General features: G+C 40.4%; 1 protein-coding gene across 1 annotated transcript in view; it reads left to right on the forward strand.

The window, feature by feature from the left end:
- LOC120794956 (transcription regulator protein BACH2-like) overlaps positions 1-26,416 on the forward strand; it is a 53,946-nt gene that overhangs the window by 14,236 nt on the left and 13,294 nt on the right. The window contains exon 2 of the mRNA XM_040136366.1: positions 19,003-19,285. Coding sequence (XP_039992300.1) covers positions 19,019-19,285 — 267 coding nt within the window. The 5' untranslated portion in view covers positions 19,003-19,018. The remainder of the gene's footprint in view (positions 1-19,002; positions 19,286-26,416) is intronic.

Here is a 26,416-nt window from a genome sequence, read left to right on the forward strand (position 1 = left end):
AACAATTACAGGGTGGTAGGCCATAGAAACTTCAATTGTCAGGATTTAAAGTAGAAACTGATATTGTGCCAAGAAATGAAGTCAGTCTGTTATTTCAACAAAAGTGAGGGAGTCCTGATAACTTGTGATTCATTGCAAAGACTTAACTCATCAGTTTAAACTATTTAAGTTATTATATACAGAACTTCCCCAGCATGCATTGCATTAAGGTTAAAATTCCTTCTTTTTTCTAAATTGAAAGAAGTTACATGATGGAGGTTGTAATGTGTCTTTTTATAAACTTTTTATACATGTCTCTAGGCTGTCAAATGATCTCTGGTAAAACGTAAAATCAAAATCAAAAGTTATTTTTTTGAAGGTGCTCCTCTCGTCGGCTTGCCACCTGCATCTGTGGGGCGTCGCCGGCGGCTGGCCACAAGATCATGAATTTGATAGGCATTGTGGTGCTGCACAGGGCTCTAGATACTCCGCTGTACACAAGAGAGGCACAGAGATGGTTTTAGGTTCTCTCCAAGTCTGCACTTGAGCATGCAGCTGTAAATGACAATGTCTGCAAACTATTTGACATCACCGCTGGCAGCTTGCAGACACAGATGAATTATGTTATCACAAGTCTAAAGCATCAAGTCATGCTTTCTATGTCCTTTCAAACATTTTATTCTCATTTGGCCAGATTTTGACCACTTTAAAGCTATCGTTGATATAACCCAGATTTCAGTCAAAATCTTCTTAAATGTGTAGTTTAAATTAGGTTTTCATTCCACCAGCTATAATTTAAGATTGAGGAACGGGCATGTAGAGACATCAGTGAAACCACACACGTTTCTTCGGTGTAATGGCAAACTTAGGAAGGGTGCGAGGCTGGTCCGTAAACCTGCTATAATCCTTAATATCCTTCATGGACAACAACGCTTCCTCTGTCAAACAGCACTAACATGTCTAAATGTTATGAACTGCACACCTGAGTCATTTACCCACACCATGCCACTGACAGAGTTCCAAAACAAATGTATTGATGTGAAGCAGACAGAGTGTAGGTTTTGAAACGCTCTCCCCCTCTTCAGCAGTGAGCTGAGTTATAGAGCCATGGGTCTGTCAGTCCCCCCCTTTTCCCTGCAAGCTGAACATTGGGTAGACCTGGCTGCTATTAGTCCCCCTCATTACACAATATCCTCTTTGATTGGATTAAAACAAATTTAAAATCATGTTTGCCTGCTTATTTTACCCAATGTCTTAGAGTGGACAGGAAGGATTTAATTGGGAATGCAGACTTAAAAAGAATATGGGACAGGGGCATAACGTGTTGGGGCCAATTTAGCTTGGAAAATGGACAGAACGGGCCATTATTATATATAAGCTTTTCAGAAATGTCACACACAAAATAAATAAATAAATAAAATTAGATGGCTTAGTACCAACACTAGGAAAAAAGGGAGGCAGGAAATGTAACCTAGATTGCTGCTTTTATTGAATATGGAGGTCGCTAAATGTGGCATGTGGATTATTAAACACCACTTATATCACATGTTAATTGTGCAACTTTGCTTTGTGGACATTTTGCCAAGTTACATTTAGGCTAGATACAAATCCCACCTCATTTGCTGGGATTAGCAGACTCCCAGCCTTGGCCTCAATAACCATCAATAACCTAATGCATTTGTTTGGTAGAATTTGTCAGACACAGTACTCAGATAGGCAGGACAATTTCAGAGAAATACAGTAAGCAATGGGCAGGCTGTTACCTCTGTTTCAGGTCAGTTTTATTCTTATTGCTATATTTTTATTCTTTAAAGCATGTTGCTCTTGTTAAAGAAAAGGTAATTGTTGCCTGTTGATTACTCAGCAGACTGAATAAGTGATGTAATCCTCTGTTATCAAATGAACAAATAGCTGCAGCAGCCCTGGTGGACAGGGAATCCTCCCAGCAGATCAGCATGAAGGAAGCTAGTTGGATGGTTAGCTCTGGTGTATTCTTTGAATGCATTCAGTCCCACGCTAACACTGTCACCCATTCACCAAGTGAACCCACTGAACCTGGACTCAACACAAGAAAACATTATGGCAAGGTATAAACTTTTAAGTCGAGTGTTGTTGAAAAATTTCTTGCAAACTTAACTATATGAAAAGAGAAAAGGGTAACAGCAGAGCAGTGCTGAGGATAGAGCAGTGTTTCTGCTTGCTGCACTGATACTCTCATGCTCTCTCCCATTCTGAATGCTAGTGAGGTTGGCTAAAATACTCAAGAGCCAGATTCTGGTACAACCTCCTCTACTACTGTCTAGTGTGAAGAAGCCATTCAGGAAAGAGTAAGTATTGGAGTATTGGACAAATGAAAAGTTTGACCTGATGATGGTGCTAAATGAAAAGTTTAGGGTTCACCAAAGTGATTACATTTCATCCGGAGGAACCTCAGCAGGATCCACAAGCAAAAGCTATTTGTTGAGACATTGCTATTTTCTGGTCTGAGTAGGGCCATTGAAGCTGTTTGTGGGCTGATGTAACAGTGCCAATGAAGCTGCAAGGGCTTGTGGAGGTTCCACCTGTCGACACAGATTAGCATGGTCTCACATTCATCTCCATGTCTGCTGCTGAGGGAAGACATGGCTGCGGCTTTGATGTGATGCAATTAGGGTTTGTGTGCTATGAAGGATTACAGCAGTAGCATTGATAAACAAGCACTCTGGCATGCTTTGTAACCATATGGCTAGCTTTAAGGTAACATTCAGATCCAATATAGAACTACAGAAAAACAATGTGTGGTGTGTGTGTGTGTGTGTGTGTGTGTGTGTGTGTGTGTGTGTGTGTGTGTGTGTGTGTGTGTGTGTGTGTGTGTGTGTGTGTGTGTGTGTGTGTGTGTGTGTGTGTGTGTGATGAAATACAGTATGTAATGGGAAGTCCAGTTTGATGGCCAAGGAACCACATGGTTGTTTATACTCATTTGTGGCAGGATTGTACCACTCTGGATTTGTAAATTAGTTAATAATGCAGCAACCTAGACTCTACAAGGCTCCTTCCCATCATGTGCATGAATTTAATTGGCTAACATAATTCATTGCAGGGTGTTTTGCTGTGGCAACAAAGAACCATATTCAGTTTTTTTTGCCAGACTGCCCCATGTTTTTATGCCACACACCCACTAACATAGTGGTGACATCAGCATTTAAACAGCAACGTCTGTTCATTTCAAGGGAATCACTGCGATTAGTGGATTCACCTGTGGGGATAGAGTAAATCTGTGCAAATTTTTGTAATTTGCATTGTTGACCAATAGCAAGTGCTGATCCTTGAGGGAACAGAAAATTGGCGAGTCCAAGACAGTGGAAGCTATTGTAGCTTATAGGCTTTGTTGCAGCATCCACTGTAGAATAAACTGCTCCACAAAAGTGGAATTGTTTACAAAAAGTTATGAGACAAGAGTCAGGAGGGTAAAATGTGTCTTGAATAAATTATATGAATATATTGTCCTATTAGTGACCAACTAACATTGCTAACTGACATTTAGCAAACTCATGTTCAGAAAGCTTCTCTTTCCCCTTCAATAACTCTTTATTGAAAGAATGAACAATCCTGACACCAAAATGATAGGGGTTAGTAAACTGCTCAGTACAGAGAAAATAGAAAGAAAATCAGAGGTATTGTGACTGACTGGAGCTAGTATGTTCAAGGCTAGCTAGCATGGTAGCGGTTAGCTTGCCTTCTACAGCAGTACCAACTAGCCGTTCAAGTAGTCTCTACATCACCAAGCTACTGTACATATTTCACTGTGCCCCTTTCTAGTGTGACCGACCTTTTGAATGAGGAAGCGGAGATCAATCAGGTTGTCCATTTTGTCCTTTGCATAACTATTAATCATGAAAACTTTTATGATGCTTTTAATGTTCATTTTTTTAAACTGTCATACTTAATTAAATTTTACCCCTGTTATGTATGTAAATGGCAAAGACAAAAAATTAGAAACACCTCTGAATATAACGTAGTCCAGTACAGTTTGGATGTGACGCAATGGTCCTTTCACCAGGATATAAATGATATTATATATTCAGTAATAAACATGCTGTATAACTGAATTTATACATTTCTGACAAAAACACCAACATTAAAAAACAACTGAACTTAATACTGTTCATTTTATCATTGCCCAAATGAAGGGCTTTACATTTGAGTGTTAACATGTTTTTACTCATTTTCCAAATGTGTCCCTTTCTTTGTGTGTGTGCCTCAGTTTGTTGCCCCACCCCCAAACTTTAACTATCAATCAAAATTTTACAGACCTGAAAATGCATTCCATCTGCCTTGGCATTTCTCTCAGCCTCTAAAATATTCATACCATGTGTCAGTTTCATGGCCTACACATCTCTTAGCCCCATTTTGTCCATATGCAACAGTTATTAATGAAGCCCCGTGAAAGTGGAGCTTTATGACCTTTATGATTTCTGTGGTTTTTGCAGAAAGTATCAGCAAAATTACTGCAGAGAAAACTACAGTGTTCATTTAAAACAAACAAACTTGCTCTCTCTTAATTGCTGTACAATCATAGGCTGCATGATGTTTAAACCCAGTAGTAAACACTGAGAGTTTATATCTGCAGTCAAAAGTGTTTTTCTTTTTGTTTTGATCCTATTGCTTCATTTCCGTTTGATATGGCTGCCTTCCCAGTGTAGTGAATTTTAATTTGCAAAGCATTCAATCCTTGGCATGACTCACACAGCAAACCCTAGCTTCACATTCCCTGAAACCCGACAAGCCTGATCCAATTTATGCTTCCCTAGCAGCCTAAGGCAAAGTGATGTCAGCCCATCCTCCCAGCTGAAAGGAGGGAATGGAAGTGTCAGGAAACACAGATGACCATGGAGGAGCTCCCTGGGGAGGGAAAGTCCTCTTCTGCCACATCCGTAACCGTCAAACAGGTGAAATAAAATCCAGTAGACCGGGACTAACTTCTCAATGGTTTCTGGGTTAATAAGGGCAGTGGCGTCACTGCTACTTGAGTGTGACAACGGGAGGAAATGTCAGGAGATTGATATGCCAACACAACATACTGCAGAGGAACATGGGAAAAAGTTTTCACAACAGCCCTGAGTCTGTGGGTGAGATCAACATCTGAGTCACTGAAGCTTCTTTTACTGTAGTGTGAATGAATGTTGCGTGTTATAATTCCAATAGCATAAAGGTCTTTTGGTTTTACTTGCAATGCAAAACATTTGAAACACTGAAAGAATTCACTGTATTTCATAAGGGTGATGTTAATCTGTCAGTTGTCTTCTATGGAAACTTTGTGGGCGTCTAGCAGCCCACATGTGTACTTTAATTTTCACGCCTACACTGTGCTGGCTTGTGGAGGAGATGAAATAATCCTTTGCTTAACATTCCTGCCTTTATGACTCATTTGGCATCTGAGATTTTTTACACCCTCTCAAAAATTATTCAGTTATTGCACAGTTTGGATGTGACACAATGGTCCTTTCACCAGGATATAAATGATATTATATATTCAGTAATAAACATGCTGTATAACTGAATTTATACATTTCTGACAAAACACCAACATTAAAAAACAACTGAACTTAATACTGTTCATTTTATCATTGCCCAAATGAAGGGCTTTACATTTGAGTGTTAACATGTTTTTACTCATTTTCCAAATGTGTCCCTTTCTTTGTGTGTGTGCCTCAGTTTGTTGCCCCACCCCCAAACTTTAACTATCAATCAAAATTTTACAGACCTGAAAATGCATTCCATCTGCCTTGGCATTTCTCTCAGCCTCTAAAATATTCATACCATGTGTCAGTTTCATGGCCTACACATCTCTTAGCCCCATTTTGTCCATATGCAACAGTTATTAATGAAGCCCCGTGAAAGTGGAGCTTTATGACCTTTATGATTTCTGTGGTTTTTGCAGAAAGTATCAGCAAAATTACTGCAGAGAAAACTACAGTGTTCATTTAAAACAAACAAACTTGCTCTCTCTTAATTGCTGTACAATCATAGGCTGCATGATGTTTAAACCCAGTAGTAAACACTGAGAGTTTATATCTGCGGTCAAAAGTGTTTTTCTTTTTGTTTTGATCCTATTGCTTCATTTCCGTTTGATATGGCTGCGTTCCCAGTGTAGTGAATTTTAATTTGCAAAGCATTCAATCCTTGGCATGACTCACACAGCAAACCCTAGCTTCACATTCCTGAAACCCGACAAGCCTGATCCAATTTATGCTTCCCTAGCAGCCTAAGGCAAAGTGATGTCAGCCCATCCTCCCAGCTGAAAGGAGGGAATGGAAGTGTCAGAAACACAGATGACCATGGAGGAGCTCCCTGGGGAGGGAAAGTCCTCTTCTGCCACATCCGTAACCGTCAAACAGGTGAAATAAAATCCAGTAGACCGGGACTAACTTCTCAATGGTTTCTGGGTTAATAAGGGCAGTGGCGTCACTGCTACTTGAGTGTGACAACGGGAGGAAATGTCAGGAGATTGATATGCCAACACAACATACTGCAGAGGAACATGGGAAAAAGTTTTCACAACAGCCCTGAGTCTGTGGGTGAGATCAACATCTGAGTCACTGAAGCTTCTTTTACTGTAGTGTGAATGAATGTTGCGTGTTATAATTCCAATAGCATAAAGGTCTTTTGGTTTTACTTGCAATGCAAAACATTTGAAACACTGAAAGAATTCACTGTATTTCATAAGGGTGATGTTAATCTGTCAGTTGTCTTCTATGGAAACTTTGTGGGCGTCTAGCAGCCCACATGTGTACTTTAATTTTCACGCCTACACTGTGCTGGCTTGTGGAGGAGATGAAATAATCCTTTGCTTAACATTCCTGCCTTTATGACTCATTTGGCATCTGAGATTTTTTACACCCTCTCAAAAATTATTCAGTTATTGCACAGTTTGGATGTGACACAATGGTCCTTTCACCAGGATATAAATGATATTATATATTTACTCTGCTCCCTATTTAAAAGCTAAAGCATGGTGATCTTTGTGTGATTAGACTAATCCTGGCAAGATGGCTGCACCTATGTTTCTGGCTGCTTGTCATCGGATGGTACCCCTCCTGTTTGTCCTGGCTCTGTTTGTATGGTTGTGCATGTATGATGTAAAAGCCACTATTGTCTATGATCGTCAAACACTACTGAATATTCGAGCCTCTGCTGTGGACTTATGCACGTGGAATCCTGGAGAAAGGATCTTTCATTGTTGTCTGTGTTCCCAACTAACCTAAGATACATGGGATCCTCGCTGCCACTATCACTGTAGGAAATGCACTAAGTGGCAGGGTATACAGACAGGTGCCTCAGTTAAGCTGAGGATTCTAGCCCTTTTGGCACCGGCCTATCTTTGTCAGCTCCACAATGTTGGACCTGGACAACTATAATGCTCCATTTGTCGGTGTTCCCTAGATCTAGTCTCCAGGGTGCACCTTTCTCCGACCAATTATCCTTGACTCCAGGATGCTGCCTAGCCATGTGGTCCCCGCTCGGCCCTCTGTGAAGTGCAGTGGTGTTGTTGACTTCCAGAAACTCCGCCCTTTGTGAATAAAAAAAACATTTTAACTGCCACCTATTAAATTCTGGTCATTTCTCCAACTTTGTGGTGCAAACAATTAAAGGAAGGCTCAGTGAATCCCCTCTTAATTGCACTCATCTATCTGCCAAGATACATAAAGAATTTATTCCACAATTTGATGACTTTCTCTGAAATACCATGCCTAACTTTGACAGAGTCCTGATTCTTGGTATTCATGTTTGCTGTCCCTCTAAACTTCTTGTGTCTGATTTTATGCATCTGATTGAATACTTTAACCTTACACAGTTTGCTGGTGCCTCTACTCACAAGCTAGGCCGCACACTGAACCTAGTTTTGTCGTTTGGTTTTCCGATTTGCAATATAGAAATAATTGATGCTAGTCGGACAGATCATAGCGCAGTTTTATTTGATGCCTCTTCCTTTTTCTCCAGCTAAACTAAAGATGTTCATGTCCGCTGTTCTCACTTTATGAGCTCCCCACCTTAGCACAGAGGATCTTATTTCCTTATTTAACACCACCTGCCTTTCTGTTCTGGATTCTGTTGCCCCTCTTAGGTCAAAAACGCCTACACCTAAAAGCTTGCCTTTGGTTAATTACACCAACAGAGCCCGTAGGAGGGGAGTGCAGAAAAGCAGAGTGGAAGTTGAACTGCACAAAGGTGCAGAAATCCAATTCAGCAAGTCGTGCCTCAAATTGTACATTTAAAAGTTAACTAACACTGAGATGAAAACAAATGCGATGAACCAGTGAAAACGGTACAAGGCATCACAGAGAGTTGTGACATTTTAGACCAGCAGCACAATTTTTCATGCATTGTGAATGACAAATTCAACTAGTTCAGCCATGAATTGTGCCCTCACCTCAGAGTTTGAAGCCAGCAGCACTCCTAATCAGATTAGGTTTTCTTCTACAGTTAACTACATGCTGACCCTCAGCCTTTTGTGTTTTTCTGTACTATGGATAAGTTTTTTTTTTTTACTGTGTTAACAACTAAAATATATGAGAGACTCAGTTATTACTGTGGGATGGTATGTAAGTAGAGGAATGTTCATGGAATATTGCCAGCTGGTACATTTAGGTTAATAGCTAATTCCAGTTCAGCTGTTAACATGAGCCTTGATGTCCCTGTCTTCAATTACTTTCTGTATGTTATATTCCACTTTCCTCTGAGTAAACAGCTTATACTGAAAAGGACAATATTAATATTAAACAACAGTCAGCTTATTGCAGCGTTGAAGCTTGGTAAGAGAATATGTTCTGTTTCTGTAATACTCAGTCCAAAAAATTGCATCCATTCAGTTGGTTCCTTTGTGACCATAAATGAATGCAAGGGGCATTGGCACTACAAACAGTACTGTTGTTCTAATCCAGCAGCTTGAAATCTCAGTTTCATCTCAGTTTTCCCCTGTCCACATGTCAACGTCTCTTTGAGGAAGACACTGAACTAGAGTTGTCCTGCAACCCTTTCTCCTAGAAATAGCATTTATATACAATTAATCTCCAACAGCAAATACATTTTGTGGGGAACAGTTGTTTCTTTTCTTTTTTTTTTTGAATAAATTAAGTATTTGTTTGTTTATTTAAGGCATCAGATTCGCAAGGAGGTGGTTGAGGTGGATGACAGCCATACAAAAGTGTACAAATATCACGCTAAAGACCAGGGCTTACATCCACAGTCCTGTCTGTGGTTAAGTTAGGCAACAAAGCACCTTGGTTAAGATTTGGAATGGTTTTGGTTAAGTATAAATAAACATGTTAGGTCTGAAGCTAGTTTGAATTTTTTGTAGAGCCTGACCGATATATTGATATAGGCCAATATAAAATATATCGGTATCAGCATATATGTTGTCCAATATACGCTAATATGAAAACTTGTTTTTTTACAGAACATAGTGCATAGAATTTTTCTCTAACCTTAACCAAGTGCTGTGAATGTCTAAACAGAGCCATAAAGAAGTGTAATGATGCGAATTCACTACAAGCGGATACTGTACTGTAAGTCTGGATATTCTGGTGGAAAACAAATATGTTGTCTGTGAACATTTTACTGTTATGTTTTTTTGTCAACATATCTGCTACTTGCCAAATGCTTAAATTAACAAGATATCCTAACTATGTTAATAGAAAACGCAATTTGGTTGTAATTACGTTTCCTACAAAATATATTTGTTGTTGCAGTTTAGTGGTACGTAAACTAGGTTTCTGTACTGTACCTATAATTTCTAGGAGATAAGGTTGTGGACTAAGCCAATCCTAAAAATCATATCGGGGCTGTAATGGGTATATTTTAAAGGATCGTTATCAGCTAAAATAAACCTGATCAAATTCCAGTCTTTTCTCTCTTATCTGAACTCTACTGTGTTGTACACTACTCTGTGTTCTGACACCTGGACTAGCAGGCCATAACAGCAGTTGCTAATTAACATTAATTCCATGAGTAACTTCAGGCCAAGATTACGCTTGCCTGTTGTCGAGATTGTGCGTTCGCTGCTAGCAGATGTCTGTACTCTGCCAAAGATTGTTTGGGAGAGAAGAAGCTCCACTCTGAAACACCACTGTACAATTATGGTGGACTGAGTGTTTCTGTAGGTCCAACTCCAACAGAGTAAGACATCTTCTCTCTAGCTGCTCAAGTCATGTCAATTTTGCATCAAAGTCACATTCTTTCAGTTAACCTCCATTCAGATCATTATAATTTAAACTGATCAGCGTAATAGTTTTGAACCAGGATCTTCAGTATTTGGATTAAGTAGCTTGTGAAAAATAAGTAGCACCAAATTCAGTTTAGCTGTTATCTCAGTGTGTCATAAACTTGTTTAATTAACATTTTGGTAAATAGAAACATCTGACCCTGTATCGGCAGATACCCATTTTGAAGGACTCGGATTTCGGCCAAAAGAATTCCCATTCGGCATGGTAGCTCTGATGCCATCGTTGCCTGTGTGTGTTTGTGTGTGTGTGTGTGTGTGTGTGTGTGTGTGTGAATGGGTAAATAACTGTAAAGGTCTGTAAAGGTAGAAAAGTGCAGACCATTTATCATCTTTAAAGAACAATTCTAGTTCATTATAATTTGGGTCTTTTATTTCATAGTTGTGGGTATTTTTTCTATCAGTAATAAGTTTGAACTCACGTAGTTAGTAACCGATATCTGGGAATACAGGGACATTACTTAAAAGAAGTGTTGGCAAGAAACACTACTCATCAGAAACATATGGAACAGAAAATAAAGGCAAATGAATTACCCAAACTGTCTATTGTAAACTTCCATCTCAGTTTACAGACCGACTACCTGCTTCAATTTTGACCTACTGTTCTTACTGCAGCATTGCATAGTTTGCGCACAGTATTCCTGTACAATGGCAATTTTCCCCTAACCAAGTGATTTGCCTAACTCTTAATTTATTTGCTATAACCACATCTTTCCCTAACCTAAACTAAGCTTTAGTTAACCACACACAATAAGATAGAAGTTTCAAAACATTGGCACTAATGAAAGAAAAAAGCTGTCATTGAATATAATCCTGGGTTTTGCAGAATCACGATTATCAGTGTTCTTGTCTGGCAGTAAGCTTGAAGGCAGATAAATGTCTTAGTATGCTTTTGCTGAACATGTAAGGGGGACAATGCGCCCTCAGGGTTACAAATTATCTCCTGATGGAAGCAGATTAGAGTTGCGAGTCCTCTGCATTAGTGTTGCTTGACCCACATGCAGTCTGCGGCACTCTTGTGTATGTGTGTGCACTTATAGGATAAAAGGTGAAGGTATTGATGGAGAGTGAGAAAGCAAATGATATAAAGTACCTAGGTCAGCTATTCAGTATCTAAAGATTGTAACTTAATCACTGGATAAATACACACGCACTCACACATGCAGGAGGCAGACATTGACCTCACTCCTCCCTGCTCAAACCAACACATATGTCATTCCTCCATAAATGTTACATGTGCCATCTTCCAAACCCTAGCAGTCCATTTACGACCTTTAATTCCTTACTCCTAATGCAGGCCACTTGCCTTTCACACACATCTACAATGGTCCTCTGACATATGTCAGGAGAGCTTGCTATACACGGAAGGGCTTTCATTTGCACTAAATCCAATTCCACTTGACAAGGACAAGATGAGTTATACAGGGTTGAAGGAGGCTGAGGGTTGAGCAAACACGGGTGGCAATGACCTCAGAGGTCATTTATCAGGATCTCAATAACCACAGTGCAAGTGAGAGCTTCCCCATAGCTGCTCTCTCAACAAAGGCTCAGTGTTGAATGGGAGATGCTGATGTCATGGTGGTGTATTTCCGGAGCTCAGGAAGTCCCAAGGGAGGGCCCCAGTAATGTAGCCAGGACTGAGCACTATCTTTAGATTTGAGGAACTTTAAGGTTTCTTTGTTTATTTGCATGAGTTTGATGAGTTGATGCCTTATTTGGGGAATAAGGCACTGATGAGTAAATTAGATTTTCAAATTTTAAGCCACACTAGCACTGTGGCACTATGATTCCTATGGTGATCTTGTGAATTTTCCTCTGGCACCACCATGAGGTTGAGATGTTGGTTGAATCAAAATTTCAATTTTTCCAGTACTATGTTTAAACTAAGAAAGTGAACATGGTAAACATGCCAGCTAAACATCAGCATGTCAATGTTTTCATTGTTTTTCAAGTTTCGTCAAACTGAGGCACAGACTTTAACTGAATTTCCAGGAAACCAGCAAAATAAAATGTGAATTAATGCATGTTTCCATCCACTACTGTTATGTGAGTATTAGGAGTTGGACACATGAAGTGTCCAAGATAAACAGTTGCTGACACTAATTATCCAGATGTAACCATTAAACCATTGCAAAAGAAGACGGCACGATATGGTGACGTCTTTAAAGAGCTCCAGTCAAAGCTCAAATGAAAACAATGTTGAAAGCATGATGGAAATATGACATTTCTGTTAGTTTCACTTGTTAATATCAGGAAGGCTCCTCGTTGCTCCACACAGATCTGATGTTTTATGTATCATGATTTATAAGTGTAGTCTTTCTCCGTTGCAATTTTTTTTTATCGATACACAAACTCTTCTACCTTGAATAAGCAAAAAAACTTTTTGGCGATATTTTGACTTTTTGTTGAGGTTTTATTTTTTCGAGGTTAGGTGTTTTTATGTGCAACTTGAGAATGCACATACAAATAGGTGGATGGAAATGCATTTAGTGATTTGTGTGCTTACAATAAGATTTTATAGCCATATAAAATACATCAGCCACACCGTGGAGGGTTGGAGTGTCACCATTTGGATCAGCTGACATCAGTAGCACACACTGGAAGAATCATACAGACAAAAGAAGTGAAGTTGTCTGAAAGTAACAATTTTAGTGAATGTGCTACAATTGCTAATTTTCCAGAGTTGACAGATGGTGGCAAATATGACAGTGGTGTACTCTGACAAGTTGACACACAAAATGTGTCACACAACACCGTTGTGTTGGCTTACATAGAAAACAATGGATGAAAATGCAGGTGGGTGAAAACCTCTGACCGTGGTGAAAACTCTCACAAGGACACAATTGATCAGCCACAGTTAAGGCAGGACTGTAAACTTTGAACAAAGAAATCATGCCATTTTGTCCTACATATGAGAAGAATAATGCTTAGGCAATAAAATGGACCACATTGTTTTCATTTGTATTTGTCAGTTCAATTACATTCAAAAAACATGTGGTACTGGTATGACCAGTAGCTTATGGTGGCTAATGTTAGCTAATATTATCAAAGTTTAGACATTGCTGTGTTTACTGACATTATCAGGTCTCCATTTTTGCTGCTGTTACACTACATTTTAGCATGTCAAACAACAAAAGAAGAAGTAAACACGGTACCTTACCAGGAAACAATTGTTGTTTTCGGCTTGTGATTGCAAATGTTCAAAAGTAGCACATTGTAAGTAGCCAATAGTGGCTTAGGCCTTCATTTTCCTCACGACCAAGTTTGATTTCTAATCTTCCCTGTTCCCTGACTAACACAAACTCAATGCTACCTCTATGTTTACCTGCTGTCTTGGAAAAATTTGGGTTAGGTACATTTAAACAGAACTAATTCCATCAGTCAAATCATAATTACCACTCTGCTGCTCTAACTGTAACCATCATTCAAACTCGACACTTCCTGTAGAAGCTTCAAATTAAATGTCACCCAGTTTCTTAATTGGAATAATCCATACCCCTTCCTCATAAGTTTTTGATGTTAAAATGTACAGGATGTGGCAAGTTTGATTGACGATAGCCTATCTGTGATGAAAAAAAGTAGAAGCAACTGAAAATAATTACTTATGTTGGAGAAGAGAAAGTCAGGGAGTGGTGAACATGACTCTGTTGTTGTACTGATGGAATTAGTTCTGTGGAAATAAGCTCTACTCAGAATACCCCACAGACACCATCAGATGAAAATAAGACATAATCAGGGCAGGGGAGATGGCAGGAAAGGGTGGAGGAAAGTAGGGCATAGTAATACATTGGACTGTACCCACACAAACATAAATACGCACACATGCATACACAGAGATGCACAAAGTGGAATTGGTGAATTATTAGTGTTTGTTAATTAATATTTGTGTGTGTAGCAGCAGCTCTGGGGGAAGAGGCCCAGAGCTCTGCTGGTCCTGTGATGAATTATTCACTCCTGGATGTTTCTATACTGCCTGCTGGGATGCACCGTGTGTGTGTGTGTGTGTGTGTGTGTGTGTGTGTGTGTGTGTGTGTGTGTGTGTGTGTGTGTGTGTGTGTGTGTGTGTGTGTGTGTGTGTGTGTGTGTGTGTGTGTGTTTGTACTTGTATGGCTATACATTATGAGGACCAGTTTGAGTTTTAAACTGTTGGAGTGAGGACATTTTGGGAAAGTGAGGACAATTTGTCTGGTCCTCACACCCTCAAAGGAATGTTTTAGGGTTCAAGTTAGAATTCAGTTTAGGTTAGGGTTAGGATAAGGGGCTAGGAAATGCATTATGTCAACGAGTGTCCTCACACTGTTGGGTTGATGTAGGCTAACGGAGCAACTGACTGATGAGTATAAAGTGCTGAGCAGCCACGGAGAGCTGCATTATGGGAAATACTGGCCCACTACTCCTGCTGCTCTGCTTCACAGGGGTTTGGCCTTTGGATTGTGATTTTGAGATCTGTATTTAGACATTGCAAACATTTCGTAGTGGAAGAGTGTTGTGTAGTGTGTAGGTACAGGTTTAGCCATCACTCTATCCCTTGTAAAGCATTTACCCAACTATTCTGACTGGGTCATAGGGTGATGGTGAGCTTTTAGGCCCAACTGTTTATCTAATCATGTTGTTTTACTTCTAGAGTGCTGGGCTTTCTGTTTGCAGAGACAGGGCTCGGAGAACACTCATCCTATGGGCGATACTTAGGGACTGCCTGAAATTTAGTAGGGTTGGGTGGGGGGGTTGAATCGTATGTTTATAAAAAAGCAATTTCCAGAATTATTAATAGAGTTGCAAAGTGGGAGAAGTTGCTGGTTCTGGAAGATAATAAATGTTTTTGTTTAGGGGGACTGCCCTTGATAATACTACAATTGTATAAATCTGTGTTATGACCACCAGTTTTAAACTTGTCTGTGACAAATCAGGTTTTGTCTGTTGATTTGATACAGAAGATGTCTCAAAATACTACAATTTGTGAACAAACGGTGCCATAGTTGCGTGATTCACCTGTAACGTAATCCAAAAGTGAATTGATGTATGCTGCAGAATGTATTTTCTGTTTTCTCAGCAGTCTTCCACCTACTGTTAGCAGAGCACTCAACAGAATTTGAAGCTCTGTGATTGGTTGTTTCTTCCCAAAACACACCTCCCCCAATATCTAAAAATAATATAAAACTATAGAGTAGGTAAAACTTGTTGGACCCTTAATAACTAAAGTGTGCGGAAAGACTGTCTTTGATATAACCACTACAATTATAGCCTGGTCAATGCAGGCTTTTTGTGGACGATACTGAAATCAAATATCTAATAACGATAAATCACCCAATAGTAACTTTCTTTTTGCAATCCATAACATAAAGAATAATCCTGAAACAGATGAGTGAGATTTCATTTATTTATTCATATTTTTGTCTTTAAATTATGAACAACCTGTAAACAGAGTGGGACGCTGTACAGTGTAAAAATCAACTTGTGCTCTCTGTTGGACAAATGATTAAATGCTTACACTGTTTCTAACTTATCTCAAACCTAGTCCAGCAACTCCGTACTGCAACTTCTTATTCCTTACCTACATACAGAGCGATACGAATATCAGCTGAAAAATCGTCTTGACCGGTCTAGCCCTAATTACAATCTAACTGTACAATAAGTATAATGTATTTTTTTTTCTAACTAGGAGAGATCAAGTATCAAATATAAATCTGTGGGGAAAAAAAGTGCACAACCAAAGACAAAGATACATAATGTAAACATGATACACATTATACACACGCACACACGCACACACACTCACACACACACACACACACACACGCACACACACACACACACACACACAAACACACATGGTGTTCCTAATATTGTGCTGGGTGAGTATAGTGTATTTCAGCAGGTACAGTTCTTCCCTTTTCACCAACTTATTGTTTTGTTTTTTCTTTTTGTACAGTTTGGGGATTATGGATATCAGTTAGCTGCCTGTCAGCTCAGTCTGCTGCTGAAACATGCCATCCTCTCCCCATACATATTAAAGTACAGCCCAGACAAGATGATGAAACCACTGGCAACGTCTTGTTTACCAAAGCCCTTCAACTGTCTCTGAACATTTTACCCAGCGTGTTTCGGAGGGAAAAAAGCAAAACATGGAGAAACACTGGTTCATACATCAGACTCTGCTAATTCAAAGTGCGAAATGGGGAAATATGGAAAGTGTGAAATGTTTATGCAAATTCATAAAATAATTCCAGTGTTTTGATATACTGGTATAGACAGTACTGACTGCAGATGTGATACCTCTGACTCTCACATCTAAAGGAATCATCCTCACAAGGCCGTTGAAGTTCACCTGTAAATGGAGTAAAATACATTTTATTTTAATGACAATTTCTTGTCATCAACAGTATCCTGTCATTTCTTCCAATGACTAAATTGTACTGTGCTCCTAGTATTTCCTAATGATGGGGATATTAATGATATATATCATGATTTGACAAATGTTGGAAAAATGTCATAGAAAATGATAATGTACTCTTTATTTTATAGTTACTCATTACAATAATACTTTATGAGAAAATCATGTCAGTGTTTGTCTTTTATCCTCTGCCCCAACCACTGCATACCTCAAAATAAACACAAATTATAACACTGTCAGCATAAAATACACGAATAAATAACTGTAAAATGAAAAAAAGAAATAAACAAAAAAACAGATGGATTTGGCTTAGAAGAAATTTCAAATTTACACTCCGCTTCCTTCCTCTCCACATTCAGTCAACCAAAATATTCTTGACTATAAAACCTCAGTGTGAACCCCTGAATCTCACTGTATAATGCCTTTTTCGATTCTTATTTTGTGAAATCGAACTATAACTATAGTCCTAATTCTATCGGTTATCATCTCCATTTTTTAATTTATGTAATCTCCTTCTGTTTTCCTAATTGTGGTGCAGTTGGTGCAGACTAGAATCAAAGAGCAATGTTATTGAATGCAGTTTCCCCTTTCTTATGTTTTCAGTTTCAGTAGGCAATAGCTCAAAAATACGAGCGGAGTAGTACACCGGGCATATGGCGGTAGTGAACAATTTGCAAGCATCATAAAAAACAGGAGAGAAAGGTCTGAGCCTGAAGTGTTCCTGAGGGTAGGCAGGAGATGATCTACAATGCTGAGATGATTGGCCCATGGGCCACAGGGAGAAAAGCTAGAATACTACTTCAGCAGCCCCCAGTGCTGGGCTCTGCCTATTCAAAAGCCATGAATCAGCAGCAAGCAGCCCCCTCTATGCCTGCTGACGCACACACACACACACACACACACACACACACACACACACACACACACACACACACACACACACACACACACACACACACACACACACACACACACACACACACAGAGTCCATGGCTGATGAGACAGACAGACTGCATGCTCAGCTGTCTGTGTCGGGGCTTTATGTACTACAGCATTGAAAAGAAACACAATGAAAACCCTCTGGATAGAGCTGCCTGGAATCAGTGTGGAGGGCTGCTTTATATCTATTTATACGTACCTTTTTAATATCTATCAATTGATAAACACATCTACATAGATATATACACTATTACACACTCATCATACAACATATTACAATTCAGTTCAATAATCCTGTAGTGTATACCCTTCTGTATCCTTCTACTGTTCAAGTCTCATATACTGTCATAGAGGAATTGAATTGAAAAGAGAAGTGGCAAGCCTTTTCTTTTCAAAAGTACTCACCAATGTGAGGACAACCATGTAAAGCTTATCATTGTGGTGGCACCACAGGAAAGGTCAGAGTCTTTAAAACCTCGGAAGTTCCTTTTTGTGACAAGCAGTCAAAAATCCAAAGATATTTAGCTTACTATCACATCAAGACAAAGAAACCAGCAAACCCTCCTACTGAGACACTGGAACCAGAGAATGTTTGGCATGTTTGCTTGTTAAATTTAGTACATAACAAATCACAAAATAGTTGCCAATCAATTTTTCTGTTGCTTGACCAATTGGTTAATTGTCTAATAATCTCAGCTCTATGGTATAGAGCATGGCTCAGTAGCTGCTTGGTATTAGAATTGGGTGTGATCCAGTTTTTATACCATTACACCTTTCCCATTATTTACCACAGTGCATGGCATTACGAGGTCATTTTAAAAGAATGGGGTTCTGGAACTGGAGGTAACTGAAGTTATGTTATTTTACAAATGCTTCAAAAACTTTTCAAACTCAAATGTCTCAACAACTACTATGTTCTCTAAACAACGAATCAAAATAGCAAGAAAAATTGTTACGCTTACGCTCTCTATCAGGTCATAGGGTCTTTTTTATGTTTCACAGTTTTCGCAGATGCACTCATTATTTGTCGTGTGTGTCATTGTTGCTTGGTTAGGGCTTGTCAGTAGTCTTGCTTCAGCAGCGTCTGCAAATGTTGTCGCAGTAGTTAGCAAGTAATAAAGCACAATCACCAGGGGTCTTGAATTTCCATACCTAATTTCATGGCAATCTAGCAAATAGTTTGAGTGATATCTTGCTGTGATCCAAAGTGGAGGAAGACAGACAGACAAATTCTCTAAGTATGGCCCATATATTGTTGAAATACACTACCTCACTTTAGACATGAAAATGCAAGAAGAACCTAATAGAATTCCTAGTGTCATCCTTCTCAGAAACTGAACACAATGAAAAGGCAGCCTTTATATTATCCTACAAGAGTGTACCTATGTAGCAAGCTTACATGGTATCATTTCTTTCTGTTTTTCTTCTGTGCAGAGTCCTAGAGGGAGTGATGTTGGCAGGCGAGGAGCAGGACAGTGAGGCGGCAGCGCCCATGTACGTGTATGAATCTAAGGTCCACTGTACCAATGTGCTGTTGAGCCTGGAAGAGCAGCGGCGGCAGGGCATCCTTTGTGACGTGACTGTACTGGTGGAGGGTAGGGAGGTGCGTGCACACAGGACCGTCCTCGCTGCTAGCAGCCGCTACTTCCTACAAGCCCTTCTGGGGCACATCACATCACCAGGCGAAGCAGAGCCCATCATCAACCTGCCAGACAAGGTAAAAGGTCACAATGAGAACACAGAAAAAAGAACACTTCCACAGGGAGTAATCTGAGGTCATTTTAAAACATACATTTCACAGGAGAACTCAAACTTTCAAAGTCTAGGAAAGTAACCCTGCTGAAGTCTTATCTCACAGACTACACATTTATTACAAAAAGCCTGTCTTACAAAAGTTTGACCATGCTGTTCCTTCCTTGCTGTCTAACAAAAATGGGTTAGGGTTAGGGTTTGTTTTATAATGGGAAACGCAACCAATAGGCAATAAAACCAACAGGAGCCAATGTTTTGGGAGTTTGGCCCATACCAGCCTCCCCACTTTCATGGAAGAGCGATACTTTACCCCTTTAAGATTTTATTCAGAGAGACCAAAATATACAGTAAGCGGCATTAAATGGCAGTATACCTGCAAACACTTTACGAAACATTAAGATTTTCACAAACTCTTGCTTTCCAACTGTCCAATATACACCATCACTCTAATGAGACAGTATTGCACCTAGACAAACTGTTATTCAGGTTGTTATTAAGTAAGAGAGCACCAGGGTTCCTGATTCAAACTGTCTAATTCATGGGCTGGAAAGTGAATTAATAACATTCACATTGTTCTCAAACTGTTACCCAAGTTCCAATAAGCAAGGCACATAAAAGGCCTCATTATGCTTCAGAGAAACGAATTCACATAACACTCGTGCGACCACATCGAAAAGCAGTATCTGTTCAAAATAGCCACATTTCGAAGGTCATAGAGTATTCACATAATACATCACCTTCATCTTGCAAAGCTAATAAAAAATATAATACTTGCCTTTTATGAAGATAAACTACAAGATAACTCAAGTGTATTGGAGTTATCTTGTACTTCCGTTTTGTGTGTCTGCCAGAAAGCTCTCTCTTAAACCGAGATTTTTTTAACTGAATTTTATCTGGTTTTGAGCTGCTTTTTACAATACAGGTTTTTAGATATTGTTAAAAATACCTTTTACTCGATAACGGATTTTAGCCATTGGACTTCTGGTTTTAAGCTGAGCAAACGCCATGGCTCCATTTACCACGCCTTCTGGCTGTGAGAGCTATCTATGTCTCAGCAAGAAGATCACTGTGTTGGAGGAAAGAATCCACGTCTAAAAAATCCAGTAGGCTGAAAAACTTTTGGACATAAACGTGTTTGGCAGCCCTAAAAAGGGGTCTACGTCAGTTCTGAAGAGTGGGCCGACACTGCTTCCTGCTTGGGGCTAAACCAAAATCCCTGAGTAGCTGCTCCACCCAATTAAACCCGGAGCACTGGGAGTTGGTTAATGATTGCAAAAAGACATTCAGGTTGCAGGTTTCCCTCCACTGACAGTGGGCCAGCGATCTCTCCCAGCTCTCCCATCTCCCAGGTCAAAACCCTGACTTTGGTCTCCAGCCAATTTCATTGCACGTCCGCCTCAAAGCGGAATTAAAGTTGCAGCTCCATCCAAAGGCATATCTGTTGGTCTTGAGGCCCTAGGGAAAGAGTCGGCTGTCCTGCCAGGACCAGTTGCTGCCCAGCGAGGAAGGTCACAGTGCCAGGCTTCATCCCACCACCGTCATACCGAGACGACAGTCATTCCTGTGGGAGCTGCTGTCTGCTTCCACAGCCCTCATCAGCAGGGGCTGTATCCCCCCTCAACTGTCATTATTGGTGACTTGATAATCGGAGATGTGAGAGTCAGCAGAGCGCACACTCTCTGCTTCCCAGGTGCTACTGTACAAGACATTGCCAATAAAATCCCAAGCGTTTTAAATTCCTATTCTGACATGGCCAGGGTCCTTGTTCATGTCGGTTTGAACGACATTAGAAGACAGCAGTCCAAGCTTTCCAAGATTTCACCTGTCTCCTTTACATCAAGCAGTCCCACAGCAATGTTTATATGTCCAGTCCAATCCCCACTCATGGTCATGGCCTCAACACCTGGCTCACATCTGCTTGTTACACCAACAGCGTGAACTTTGTTGATAATTTCAACCTCTTCTGGAAACATGGTGACCTCTTCGGTGCACATGGTCTCCACCTAAACAGAGCTGGTGCACGGGTGCTTCCCGAAAATTTGGAATGCAGCGTCCTTCATCCCCATGCTTCCATACACACCCGCTGCCCATCAAAGCATCTTGTTCAGTCCAGTGCTGACCTGTCCACCCCACGTGATTGACTGTTTACATCTTATGACTCCCTCCCATAACATCCACCTCCGGCTGTTCGTCAGAGTGCTGCCCCTTACGCTGGCTCCCCCCACCGGCCTCAGCCATCATTAACCCTCTCACTGGGCATTTTCTCCATACAGACTATTATCAGGCACAAGCCTTCCCATCCACATTCCTTGCACTGGGCTGTTGTTATCGGTCGGTCTGTGCCCCTTAGGATGGCACTGTTGAATGCTTGCTCTATTGTAAATAAATCGTTTATACAAAATGCAATCCGTTATACTGAATGATTTATTCACTTCAAGTACCTAGACTTGGCAGAACTGTGCCCGCCTAATTGTATTTTCATTTGCATTCCGAGGTCCTCGGGCCAGGGTGGAGGACTCGCTGTGGTCCTCAGGAACTGTTTTCAGTTTTCTCCACTTTAGAATTGCAGGTAGCTAAAGTTGGTCGTTCCAATCCCTTTTATGGCATATTAATCTACCGTCCCCCTGGTTTTAACAGCTATTTTGTATCTGAATGTGTTTTTTTTCCTCCATCATACGGTTGGACAGAGTTATTATGGTGGGTGATTTTAAAAATCACGTTGATGATGTCTCTAGGAGCTTTGAAGCTGATTTTCTTAATGTCATTGAGTCTTTTAATGTTATTTAACACGTGTCTGGTCCCACACACATTAGGGGCATACTCTGGACCTTGTTTTTATACATGGTTTAAATATTGACTCTATTTGTTCTGAAGAAATTAAATCTATGACCTTCTCCATCCCTGTATCGCCAGTAGGTCTCTTAGGTCTTCTGACAAGGGCCTACTGGCTGTCCCGCGTTGACAAGCGCATAGTTTGAAGCCTACTTAATGGCCCACCTCAGTTGCCCATAGTAGAGTGGAGGTGTTCGTGGGTCCAAACTTTCGGACCTGTAATGAAACAGATCCATGGAAAGGATACCTGAACCCGACATGCATATGTTACGTTTCATTAAAGAGACCCGATCTGAAAAAGTCTAGAGGTTAATTATACCTGGTCAAAAATGCAGTGGACTTGAACGGAAGCAAATAAAAAGGAACCAGTAACGGTGGCAGCATTATGATGCTCCACCAATTAACCATCTGCTACAGTTGAGAAAAATCACAATACATGTCACCATGTGATCCGAGCTGCTAGAGACTGCATGGATCTACTCAAATATAAGACAAACAGTATTGACACGGACTTGACACAACAGAATTGGACCTTACCAAAACCAAGTTATTCTGTACTATATACTTAACACCCAGCTTGACTCAGGCCTTGTGTCTAGGCTCAGTTCTTGGGAATCAAGTGGACATTTATTGGCTTTGATTGTGTGGTACTATCAACGTAAATGAGCAGGACAGTATGCATGTAAAGCAGGGGCAGGAGGAAGCTGGGCAAAGACACTGAGCTTACTTGACCTTCCTTGGATAAATAAGGTTCAAAGAGTAGGGGCAGCACATGGATGGAAACAGCAGTGTTGACACAAATTGATCCGCTTCCATTCACCACTGGGGCTGATCAAGGAAAAACTCCTGATCCCAGTGGCTAGCATCACCTTAGAATGCCCTAAATCTGTCATACTGATTAATATGTCTCTGTGACTCTACCTTATGCAGTAATAAATTGTACCACCTGTACAAATCTAACTCCATCCCCCAAAGACGAAGCATGGCTTTATTTTCCACATCCTTTCTGCTGTCGGTTCACTCACCCTCTCATAAATTACTGGACTCGTAGTTGCTCGGAGCTAAAAATATTTGGGTGTGAAATTTAGTATTTTCAGGACTAATGACACCATTTTACTGTGTTATAGCAATGGCAAATTTCATTTTCTAGGTTATTTTTTGTGTACTGGAATAATGTTTTTTTTGTTTGTTTGTTTTACCTAAAAACTACTTAAGGGGAAGTAAAAGGCGAAAATTAAATGTATTCATTGACTACTTCCATCTCTGTCCTATGCCATCTCTCCCTCTGCTGCTGCTCATTAGTTAGATTTGTACAAGAGTGTAGAGTTGAGCTTCTCCTGGCTCCTTCCTATGCCTATAAAGATGTGTTTCTGCACAGGAGGCAGCAGCTGCTGAGGCTAGCTGAAAATAGGCTTACATCCACCCCAGTATACACACACATACATTTTCATATACACACATGCACACACAGCAGTATAGAGTATTAATGCATACAGCAACACACACTCATTCAGTATGAACACACATAATAGCCATGCTGACTGTAGTGAACAAGAAGAAAGCAGGAGAGATGAGGGATGATGGGAGAGAAGGAACAAGCAAAAGGATCCAGGCAAGAAGACAAGCCATACTGTATATGATGAATAAATTGGGAATGTGACAAAATGAATATGAATAAAATGGATTGGTTGGTTGCTTGTGGGGTAACATTAAGCTCATAACCTCTTTCTTAAAATCCCAGTCTGTATTGTTTTCCCGTAGGTATGATCATAATGTAACACACAACATTACACACACAGGTTTCCCAGTTAATGCAAACTCAAAACGTCGTTCATGTTTACCCGTTGTCTTGATAATTTCACTGTAATGTTTAAAATATTGTGGACAGTTAAATAAACACCACTGTGGTTGTGCAGTCAGACACAAGGTGCACAGGAGATGAATGGATCTGAGCGACAGTTTAATGCAGAGTCTGAATATTGAGGAAGATGACTTTCGATTATTAGCTGACTGGTTTTATCTGACTAAAAAGGAACGAAACATATGCCATGTGAGGTATAACTAACAGGATCAGCATAAGCAGAATACTCAATTTTGCATAATCAATTAAGTATACATGGCTAGGGTAAACTAAGGGAAATATAATAATTAATATATGTAAAACAGACATTCCCTTACAACTAAATTACAAAATCATTAACATACAACAAGGCTTAAAACTACTTCAGACATGCAAAAAGGAACAAAAGGAACTCGCATGGCCATGCAATCAAATTACTGTCTAACAGAGGAGGTCACTGTTCTGCTGCAGAAGGCCTGGGAAAAGGACTCATTGCTGAACACCTGATTTAGGCCTCTTATCAACCAATTCCTGGCTCCTTTCACTTCCACAGATTTAACTCCTCTGGGCAACTATGCAGCTGTGTGAATGCGTGAACACATTCTGCGGGATTGGAGTTAGGAGACTTTATAGCTGAAAAGCTGTGAGTGGTATTTTATTCAGGCAGAGCTGTAGTTTTTTTTTTAGAGAGATTTTAATCTTGTTTTGGACTTATTGCTCTAGTGTAGAAAATCAGTTTGAGGGGTTTCTTCATGTCCTGAAGAAGATCTGACTAGATAGAACAACTTTGCAGAAATAGGATCTGGATTTCAGCATTTTTTTTCAGGATTTGAAGAGTTATGGTTTTGGTGGTCTTCAGGGAGGAGGGTAGGACCCAGGAGTGCCTGGCCTAAATGACCATGAAGGGCTGCAAGGCCTTCACCTGGGCAAAGATGAACCTTCTTTATGGGACAGAGAAGGTGAGGATGATCTAACCTTATAGGCAGGACAGGCTGGATTCTGTTTAGAGAGCTGAATCGGAAGACCCTGAAGGTGTTTGAAGTCATGGAAAACCTGAGCAGGATAGCTTTGTTCAGCCAGGCGAAGTCAGGCATCATTAATCAGTAATTTCGTCTGGGGATTTGAAGCAGAAAAAGTATTAAAGGAAACCTTGGTTCCTTAAAAACTTTATTTTCTATGGCTAACAGTCCTCAGGAAAAATGTTTCTGCTGCCCCATGAAGCATGATGAATGAAGCATGAGTGGATAGGAGCATTGTTCTCTGGGAGCCATCATCAAGGATGGCATATGTTTCCATGTTTCCTTCTATAGCTCAGCATAACCTACACTACTTTAAGGAGAACCTTGGAAATGAAGCTTGAGTGCATACGACAACAGAAAATACCTGAAGGTGCCTTTCGTTGGTTAACTTCATGCAGAATACCGACATGTTTCCCTTACATTTCAGCAGGGTTTCTCAAGGTCGCAATGGTATGCTCTGTGGCCATGACCACATCACCAGCAACAGTTATTTGCTAAGGATCCAAGTTGTTGTTTCTCCAGGAGAAAGCTGGCAGAAGTCAGGACAGATACTTAAAAGATGGCTGGTTGATGCAGTAAGGACAGGCTGATTTTGAAGCTCTCCTTTGAGATTGTAAGGTGGCAGGAACTGTACCTTTCTGAGCTACCAAAGGAAGTGGAGTATTACTAGCTCCATGTAATATCATAGCTTTGCCTCGCAGGTCTGCTCTCCCTCAGGTGCTGATGTCTCTGTGTTCGTCTGCTGTTTTACTTGTGTTACTTGTGTTGTTAGATCTGTTGTTTTGCTTCAGCTTCCAACCAGGCAAACTCCTGTAAGGAGAACCAGGGTGGATGGAGCATGCGTACCTAGCATAATTGACAACTTGAATAGGAGATAACTTGCCCAAAAGGTTGTCAACATGAAAAGCACAGGCTAAGATAGCTTGTCCCACTGTATTTCCCAAGTACTGAAACATGCCCACAAGTGCTGACTCTGATGGCAAATTCACTGAAGCCTTGAGAGTCTCCAGCAGACTGTTGCATATGAGGATGAGAAGCAGCTGGTGAAGGTTGAGGAAGAGGCAGGACACCTGCAACAGCTTGCGCAGGTTGTTGAGGAACGACGCCAGCCTAGGGCTGAGGATAGGAAGCCATCAGGTTGGGTAGTTGGTGACTGAAGGGTACTACATGAGGAGGCTGTGCTGCCAGGTTAGTCACAAAAGGTTCTGTGATAAAAAAAAAAAAAAAAAAGAATGGGAGAGTGGCTGGCAGAAAGGTATGACCCTGTGCAGGCACAGGAGCATGTGGAGCAGGGGCTTGAGATATTCAAGGTTGCTGGAAACACATTTTGCTGTGGTAACAGATTCACATGTGTGGGAGGTAGTTCAAGGAGACAGGAGGCACATGTGAGGGAGGATTTACACTT

Source organism: Xiphias gladius, chromosome 10 (assembly GCF_016859285.1).
Source record: "Xiphias gladius isolate SHS-SW01 ecotype Sanya breed wild chromosome 10, ASM1685928v1, whole genome shotgun sequence".
In the NCBI taxonomy this organism is placed as follows: Eukaryota; Metazoa; Chordata; class Actinopteri; order Istiophoriformes; family Xiphiidae; genus Xiphias; species Xiphias gladius.